General features: G+C 46.8%; 1 protein-coding gene across 1 annotated transcript in view; it reads right to left on the reverse strand.

The window, feature by feature from the left end:
* The window catches only part of TIPRL (TOR signaling pathway regulator), a 32,645-nt gene extending 23,486 nt beyond the window's left edge, over positions 1 to 9,159 (reverse strand). Inside the window, exons 1-3 of the mRNA XM_002715661.5 lie at positions 8,760 to 9,159; positions 3,601 to 3,780; positions 2,140 to 2,239 (exon numbers count right to left, since the gene is read on the reverse strand). Coding sequence (XP_002715707.1) covers positions 2,140 to 2,239; positions 3,601 to 3,780; positions 8,760 to 8,863 — 384 coding nt within the window. The 5' untranslated portion in view covers positions 8,864 to 9,159. The remainder of the gene's footprint in view (positions 1 to 2,139; positions 2,240 to 3,600; positions 3,781 to 8,759) is intronic.
* Positions 9,160 to 9,733: the final 574 nt, after the last annotated feature.

Consider the following 9,733-nt stretch of genomic DNA (forward strand, 5'->3'; position numbering starts at 1 on the left):
AGCCAAAGCCTGAGCTCGTTGCCACCAGGGCACACATGATCACATTGCTGTTTACTAGCCACGCCCTAGGGTAAATTACACTACAGGCTGAAGTGTCAATAAGAGAGCACCAAAAATACATTCTCCTCCTACTACGCTTACACTTCCTGGTTTGCTGCCATGGCTTCTGCTCCTTGGTCACAGGTAATACTACTTCACAGGGGCCAGTGCTGTGGCATGGCAGTTAAAGCCATCACCTGCAGTGCTGGCATCCCATATGGGCACCAGTTCAAATCCCAGCTGCTCCTCTTCCGATCCAGTTCTCTGCTATGGCCTCAGAAAGCAGTAGAAGATGGCCCAACTCCTTGGGCCCCTGCATCCACATGGAGACCCAGAAGAAGCTCCTGGCTCCTGGCTTCAGATCTGCGCAGCTGTAACTGTTGCAGCCATCTGGGGAGTGAACCAGTGGATAGAAAATCTCTCTCTCTACCTCTCCTCTCTCTTTGTGTAATGCTGACTTTCAAATAAATAAATAAATCTTTAAAAAAAATATTGCTTCATAGTCTCATTGCATGAAAGTAAAACAAGTGCCAATTTTCTCACTCCTGCAATGAAACGTCGAATGGCCTATCCTCTCTGCAAACTTTTCCACTCAGTAAAGGAGGAGAACACTAATCTATGAAGGGCTGTAATGACTTGAAATAACTTTGCCCTCCCGAGAATACAAAGGAGGAATTTTTGTCTGTTCTCTTCTACACCCTTGGCTCTTGGGATTAGGGCCTGGTACAGAGTAGAGCTCAAGAAATATTTATTAAATGATTGAACACATGTTCTCTCAAAAAGCTGTTTCTGTCATGGAAGCACAGAGAAATATTTAAAGCTTGAAATGATGGAGAGCCAGAAACTGACTACAAAAATTATTAAGTTTCTGCTATGAATGTCTACCTTCTTTAGACTCCAAAAATCTTTGCAGAGATAAGGAGCCCACATTCAACTTCAACATTTCTGTGCAAGCATAAACATAACAACATAGAGTCTTCAATAATTACTTTTAACATAAACCATTTCCACTGAAGTAATTTTGCTCTACATAATAATCTGTAATAATAATAATCGATCCTAATGACTCCCTGTGACAGACATGTAATTTAAGGAAATATTCTTCATTTCAGTCATACTGTAAGATTTCAAAATATAGCAAAGCTCCCAATATAAAACCTACCAATTCTACCTTTCTAATATCATTTACCACGAAGTGAATCTCTGACAAGCTTATACAGATAAAATTTCACATTAATACAGAGCTTCAGGATTTACTGAGAACTTTCCCAATAGCTATGTCAAAATTTTGCTGTGAGGCAGGTATCTCTGTTTGCCCAACTTACTAATAAAAACAGAGATTCAGACAGATTAAGTAACTTGCCTAGAGTCAAACCAATTTCATACATAATGCAGGCAGGACATAGATCTAATCTGTCTGACCATAATTCTGTTTGTCCACTTATCTGTGCTTCTGTAAACTCTAAACCTCTAGTTTGCAAATTCTGTCTAAATCACCTAGGGGCCAGCACTGTGACATAGCAGGTAAAGCCACTGCCTGTAGTGCTGGCATGCCATACGGGAGCCAGCTCAAGTCTCACCTGCTCCACTTCTGATCCAGCTCCCTGCTAATGCGCCTGGGAAAGCAGCAGAAGATGGCCAAGTCCTTGGGCCCCTGCACCCACATAGGAGACCCGAAGAAGCTCCTGACACATGGCTTCAGCCTGGCCTAGTCCTGGCCATTCTGGCCACTGGGGAGTACCACTAGATGGAAGATCTCGATCTTGATCTCTCTCTTTCTCTCTCTGCCTCTGACTCTCTTTCTCTGAATCTTTCAAATAAATAAATCTTTAGAATTAAATAAATAAAAAACTTAAATCACCTAATGCAGTACCAAGAGCAAATGTTTCATGATAATGAGGATGATAAGATTAAGGCAGTTTGCCATTGTTACCAAGCACACTATGTTAGAATATGTTATTTCACATGGCCTTTTATCACCTAAAATTCAACAAGCAAAATCCACTAACATTAGGTTCTGAGGCCTGCCACAGGAAAATAAAATAACCCACACTGAGACTAAGACAGCTAATGACTCATAAAAGCAAAAAATAGACTTACCTTTAACTTAAGAGATTCTCCAAGTAATGTTCCCTTATAATCTGTTGTATAGGTCCAATCGTATGGTTTAATAACCTCTTTGGAGTGTTCACCCTCCGTCCTCAAATAGCAAAATGAAAATGATCAGATTCGGTGATGCAGAATATCTGTATTCATCTATCATACCAAATGATATTCTTTAAATCATATGAACTATCCTATTAAATGTATAAACTTGCCATGATTCACTAGCAAAAGCTCCTTCTTACAGTGTTCTGCACATTCATTGCTATTTAACTTCTCTCTCTCTTTTTTTTTTATTTGACAGGTAGAGTTATAGACAGTGAGAGAGAGACAGAGAGAAAGGTCTTCCTTCCATTGGCTCACTCCCCAAACGGCAGCGGCCAGCGCTGCAATGATCCGAAGCCAGGGGCCAGGTGCTTCCTCCCGGTCTCCCATGTGGGTGCAGGGGCCCAAGCACCTGGGCCATCCTCCACTGCCCTCCCGGGCCACAGCAGAGAGTTGGAGTGGAAGAGGAGCAACCAGGACTAGAACCCAGTGCCCATAGGGGATGCTGGCGCCACAGGCAGAAGATTAACCAAGTGAGCCATGGTGCCGGCCCCGCTATTTAACTTCTCGTGTCCTGATGTAGTCTTTTTATTTTTTTGACAGGCAGAGTGGACAGTGAGAGAGACAGAGAGAAAGGTCTTCCTTTGCCATTGGTTCACCCTCCAATGGCTGCCGCGGCCGGCGCACCGCGCTGATCCGATGGCAGGAGCCAGGAGCCAGGAGCCAGGAGCTTTTCCTGGTCTCCCATGGGGTGCAGGGTCCAAGCACCTGGGCCATCCTCCACTGCACTCCCTGGCCACAGCAGAGAGCTGGCCTGGAAGAGGGGCAACCGGGACAGAATCCGGCGCCCCGACCGGGACTAGAACCCAGTGTGCCAGCGCCGCTAGGCGGAGGATTAGCCTAGTGAGCCGCGGCGCCGGCCGATGTAGTCTTTCAAAGGAGTCTGTACACTGCCTGAGAACATGATTTAAAGCTTTATATTTCTTTGTATTCTACAAGGTACCTAGTACATAGTAGGCACAAAGAATTGCTGATTGGATTTTCGAAGAACATACACTTCTTTTTTTACTTTCAGTGTTCCACAAACATTCAATGTAAATCGTAAGACTGTGTTTTTCTTTAAAAACAAGAACATTAAAGTATAGTGTACTGACTCTTGACCAAGGAACACTGAAGGCTTAAAAGTAAATCCTATATATCTCAGTACAGTTGTAGTCCAATTTAACTCAACAAATATTCAAGTAGTGAGATAATTAACTTCCACATTATGGCTGAGAAAAATGAATTCTAGAATAACCCAACTACAAATTTAATAACATTAGCCTTTCATTTTAATAAGATACACATAGAGCCTTAGTAAATATTCCTTTTAACTCTTCTTTTGGTTTAACCCGTAACTGCCCAGGCTCTCACCTGCTTTCCTGCCACTCTTCAGCACAGGCTACTTTAAGCATGCCTTGGTAGTTGTTCACACATCTTAACGCATCTGTAGCATTGAACTCAATCCCAAAGCCAGAACCATGCTGGATCCTTAAAACGTTGTCTCCAAACATCATTTCGGGGAGAGACGGCATGTGCAATTCATCGGCTAACCTATACACAACCAAAAGTCAGGTGAGATTATTTTATGTCACTGTTGGCACTTTTCTCACCTTTTTATCCCAACAGAATTCTTCCCACATTACTGAGTTAAATGAGATGAGTTAATAAACATGATATATTTGTAGTCTATAAAATGCTTTCAACATCCGATCTTTCATAATCAGATCTATAGGGTCCTGTATTAGAGAGTGGGCTAAATAAGACAGACAATACACAGATACATATTATAATGATAGTGGTAAGTGCTATGTGAAAAAATGAAGCAAGGTAACTGCGTCAAAACAAAGCCAGAAGGCTGGAGCTTCTTCCGGGTCTCCTACATGGGTGCAGGGGCCCAAGGACTGGGGCTATCTTCCACTGCTTTCCCACGTACATTAGCAGGGAGCTGGAATGGAAATGGAGCAGCCAGGACTCAAACTGGTGCCCATATGGGATGCCAGCACCACAGGCAGTGGCTTTACCCAATATGCCAGTGTCAGCCACAGGCAGGGACAGGGGCAGGGGGGGATACTATTTTAGGTAAGAAGATCAGAAATCACTTCTGAGACAGCAAAATTCAAGCATCAAAATACCCTATGATAGGACAGGCTATGTGTCACAGTGGGTGAAGTGCCCTTGCAATGCCAGCAATCCATTTCGGAGCCCCAGTTCAAGTTCTGGTTGCTTCACTTCCAATCCAGCTCTCTGCTAATATGCCTGGGAAAGAAACAGATGATGGCCCAAGTGCTTGGGCTCCTGCACCATGTGGGATACCTGTAAAGTTCTAGGTTCCTGGTTTCTGCCTGCTCCAGCCTCATCCATTGCAGCCATTTGGGGAGTAAACCAGCAGATGGAAGACCTCTCTCTCATTCTGTCTCTCAAATAAAATAAATCAAACTTAAAAAAAAAAAAAAAAAGACAAGGACTTTAAAAGCATGCTACAGGCCGGCGCCGTGGCTCAATAGGCTAATCCTCCACCTTGCGGCGCCGGCACACCGGGTTCTAGTCCCGGTTGGGGCGCCAGATTCTGTCCCGGTTGCCCCTCTTCCAGGCCAGCTCTCTGCTATGGCCAGGGAGTGCAGTGGAGGATGGCCCAAGTGCTTGGGCCCTGCACCCCATGGGAGACCAGGAAAAGCACCTGGATCCTGGCTCCTGCCATCGGATCAGCGCGGTGCGCCGGCTGCAGCGGCGGCCATTGGAGGGTGAACCAACGGCAAAAGGAAGACCTTTCTCTCTCTGTCTCTCTCACTGTCCACTCTGCCTGTCAAAAATAAAAAAAAAATAAAAAATAAAAAAAAAAAAAAAAAAAGCATGCTACAAAAACAAACACAGAGAACTGCACTGTGGCACTGATGGGTAAGCCTTTGCCTGGAGTGCCAGCATCCCATATAGTACCAGTTCAAGTCCCAGCTCTGTTACTTCCAATCCAGGTCCCTGCTAATGTTCCTGGGAGAGCTGCAGAAGATAGTCCAGGGGCTTGACCCCTGCACTAGCATGGGAGACCTGGGAAAAGCTCCTGGCTTCTTCCTGGCCCAGCCCTGACTGTTGTGGCCATTTAGGGAGTGAACCAGCAGACAGAATCAATTTCTCTCTCTCCCTCCTTCTCTATTTCTGCCTTTCAAATAAATAAATAAATCTAAAAAAAAAAAATACCATACTCAAACAAAATATTCTGTGAGCTAAGAAAGGGTCAGAATATTTGCATGGCTAACTCAAGATTATGGAACCAGTAACTGCTAACACCAGGTCTCTTTCCAATATACTAGACAGCTTTATATATACTGGGACCTCATTTAGCCAGTCTTATTAAAGAAAGTTATATGAGACATACTAAAAAGCCAAGACCACAAATTAGTAATCCACAGATGTGTTTTTATTGGCCTGTACAATATGTTTAATTTTTTAGTATTTAAAACTGTGGGTTTTTTATAATCTAGGCTTCCAGTTTCTCTTAAAAAAAAAAAAAAAAAAAACAGGACTGCAGCAGTGTGGCACAGTGGGTTATACTACCATCTGCAGCACCATCATCCCATTTGGGCACCAGTTCAAGTCCCGGCTGCTCTACTTCCGCCTGGGAAAGCAGCAGAAGATGGCCCAAGTGCTTGAGCCCCTGTACCCACATGGGAGACCCAGATGGAACTCCTGGCTCCAGCCTGGCCCAGTCCTGGCTGTTGCAGCAATTTGGGGAGTGAACCAGAGGATGGAAGACCTCTCTGTCCTTCTGTCTCTGCCTCTCTGTAACTCTGCCTTTCCAATAAACAAATAAATCTTTAAAAAATTTTTAAAAAGACCCAGCAACATTAGACTTGCACTGCACTGCCATGCACCATCAATTGGCAACAGTTGAGTAGAGATTGCCCCCCTTTAAGTGGGGCTGGGACTCTCCAGTTCAGGAGTCCTCTTGGATCCTTAGAAAGTTGAGAAGCCAGTGCTGTGGCACAGCAGGCTAAGCCCATGCCTGCAGGGCCGGCATCCCATACTGGCACCAGTTTGAGTCCTGGCACTTCCAATAAGCTGCCGCCTGCAGTGAGGCATCCCATATGGGCTCCAGTTCAAGACCCAGCTGCTCCACTTCTGAACCAGCTCTCTGTTGTGGCCTGGGAAAGCAGTAGAAGATGGCCCACGTCCTTGGGCCCCTGCACCTGCATGGGAGGCCCAGAAGAAGGTCCTGGCTTCAGATTGGCGCAGTTCCGGTTGTTGCAGCCAATTGGGGAGTGAACCAGCAGATGGAAGACCTCTCTCTCTCTGTCTCTCTCTGCCTCTCCTTCCTTTGTGTAACTCTGACTTTCAAATAAATAAATCTTTAAAAAAAAATTCTTAATTACTTTACTGAATAATGTATACCAAATATGAACTACTATAAAATGTTATTTTCTGTTTTGTTACCCAAATTATCTGGAAAAATCTGGTAGTCCTATAAAATATTCCAGTTATACATATAAAAGGATCACTGTTACTAACTTACATTGCCTCAGATTCAGAATATTTTAAACACAGGCCAAAATGTTCCATTTTAATATCAAGCTTCACTCTTTTGTAATTTACTTGAGAAGTAAAGACAATTACAGAGGGAGCTCCAATCCACTGGTTCACTCCCCAAATGCCTCAACAGCACCCTACAGGTTTTTATACCCTAAGGCAGGGGTGGGGAACCCCCCTCCCAATCAAGAGCCACTTGGATATTTATAATTCACAGGTCATACACAGTTTTCAACTTAAAATTAGCCTGCTATAGATTTATTGAATTTTGAGTACCCCTGCAGTTGCCTTAGTAGAACCAGACCACATGATTTCATGAGCCTTATACGGCCCAATGGGCCAGACATTCCCCACCCTGCCCTAGCGAGATGCATCACAGAAAAATTTAGGAATAGGTAAAGGTAAGCCTTCCTTCTCTCACATGGAGAAAGGGGCTAAGAATACCTGATGAGATTACAGATCTAAATGAATTTGATCCCCTTAAATCGTCCCATGAACACAGGAACTCTTGGAAGAATTTTACAAGCAAGTTAGATGAGCACCCTAATTTGAAGCTGACTGCTTTACATACAGCACAATTACATCTGGTGCAACACATAACAGAAAGTTATGATGGAGGGGACAAAGAGTCATTCAATCTGTGTGGTGCAGCGATGGGAAATTTTCTCTTCTGTATTTCCCTAACTTTCTTCCAAAGAGCCTGCAAGAAGCACACGGTTTCTATATCTAGGGAGCTAAACACCCTTTGGGGACCCCCCCCCTTTCCTGATCATTCCTTCTGCCTTACAAATGAGAACGCTCGCCAGGGTTCGACCACAGGGCCTTTTCTTTTTCTTCTGGAGGTGCCAGGTGCCAACCAGTAAGCTGATGATTCCCAAACCTAAACCCACATGTGTCATCTTTTTCCAGCGCCAAGATAAATATCTCCAAATGGGTACTGAACACCTCCACTTTATGGCCCACACGCACCTCACATTTCAACCAACTCAACTCTCCCTCTACCCACCAAGTGGCCCCCATCTGCTCCTCTTCTGCGCTTATTTTTTTCCTCTGTGCTTTTCACCTCATTCAATGGCGATGCAACCGCTCACGGCAGAAACCTTGCCATCAGTTTGTATCTTCTTCCTTTTTTCTTCCTTATCAAACGGCTCTCTCCCTACTAACCGGCCTGCAATCCTGCAGCCCCCAGAAACCAACCGCCACACCACCTCCAGAGGAGAAACGTAGTTCTTTTGGATAAAATTGCACCCGGTGGTTGTCAGATAAAACCCCAAACTCCTTAATTTAGCATAAAAATCCTTCCCCCTCCCAATCTTGATTCTCCGAGGGCCTACCTCTTATTTCTCCTGGTTCTCCCTCCGCTACCTCGCTCCTGTCACAAGCAAACAGTTCTTCAAACACATCACAACTCACTCTGACCTCCCCTAACTGCCAGGCATCACCAACGCCTCCCTGTGCCTGGCCTGCAGGCCTCACACCCGCACCCACCCGCAGGCCAGACTATGAGGGCTCTGTACAAGGCACCCCAACTCCCAGAAGCGCTGTCCCCCTAAAACAGCTCAGACCGCTCCGTGCACACATCACCCACCCTGTATGTCTATCTCCCTTGAGGTTCCGGTCGTCTTTCGTGTACCCGTATCCCAAGTGCCTGGCGCAGCACCTGACACGCTCCAAAATTAAACCTACGTATCACCCTCATCGCTAACCCCCCAAAAACACAGGTCCCCGCCGCCCAGAGGGGAGGCGAAGGCTTGGGGCAGGAAGAGACCTTTGGTGCAGGCAAAGTCCACCCCCCCCGGCAAGCTCTACTCAATCCCAGGTGGAAGTGACAGTTTCACCACGGCGGCGCCTGGCGAACGCTCGCCGAAGGTATGGAGGTGGGGATGGGATAATTGGCGACATTGTCAATTAAAGGCCAGCGGAGCAGACAGGGGCCGCCTCGAGTCCTCCCTGCCTCCCGCCCCGGCCCAGGGGCCCGGCCCGCGCCCGGACCCCGTGTCCCAGCGTCTCACTTCTCCACATCCGCTGACTTCATGATGTGGGTCTTGGCCGCCGTCAGCTTCCAGGGCCCGAAGGAGAAGTCCTGGTGGCTGCTCTGGAAGCCGTGGATCATCATGGTTGACCCGGAGCCGGCGGGGACCACAGGGCACAGGCGGCGGCGGCGGCGGCGGCGCCCAACACCGGTTCCTCCGCCTCCCTACGGCCCAGCCCCCTCGGCTTCCGAGCCGTTACCATGCCCGGCCCCGCCCCACCCCCGGCCCGCCGACTCGGACGCGGGCCCTCTTTTCCGCCTTCTTCTCCGCCCCTTCGCTTTTTACTTCCGGGACCAGTTGCTAATGTTGCGTGACCCGCGTCTTACGTTGCGACGCACCGGAAAGAGAGGGAGAGGAGACCCTGCGGGGGCGGGGCTTCGGCGGCAGGGGCGTGGTTGGAGACGCCCCGCCCCTTCTGAACTGTTTGGTTGAGGTCGTCGCGGAAGTTATTGCGAAATGACAGGGGTAGGGTGGACGACTGCAGCAGGATTTTTACAGACCTCGCAAAGCAGTGTAGTTACCTCGTGTATTAGTGAATCTTAAGAAATATCCAACATTCTGTTGCAGCAGAAAAATAGTAATCCTTCAGAGTTTCGGGGGTGCAAACAACAGCATGATTTGAAAGTGGCTACCTAGCCATAGTTGACTAAGACAGACTTCTGTCAAATGTTTCATCCTCCAGGTGTTTCAAGACTTTTCACGGTCTAGCTGCTACCTAGGCACCCAGTATAGTGGAAGCAACGTTAGAGACGTGGTAATAAATCCACTTTTTCTGTTGTTTAGTTTTCATTCCGTTTCAAAGGCAGAGAGACAGGGAGATAAAGATCTTGCATCTGCTGGTTCACTCCCTGAATGTCCACAGTAGCCAGAACTGGGTGGGGCCGAAACCAGGAGCCCAGAACTCAATCCAGGTCTTCTACAAGGATGGCTGGGATCCAAGTGCTTAAGCCACT

The sequence above is a fragment of the Oryctolagus cuniculus genome, chromosome 7 (assembly GCF_051225735.1).
Source record: "Oryctolagus cuniculus isolate XC-2025 breed Fujian yellow rabbit chromosome 7, ASM5122573v1, whole genome shotgun sequence".
Classification (NCBI taxonomy): domain Eukaryota; kingdom Metazoa; phylum Chordata; class Mammalia; order Lagomorpha; family Leporidae; genus Oryctolagus; species Oryctolagus cuniculus.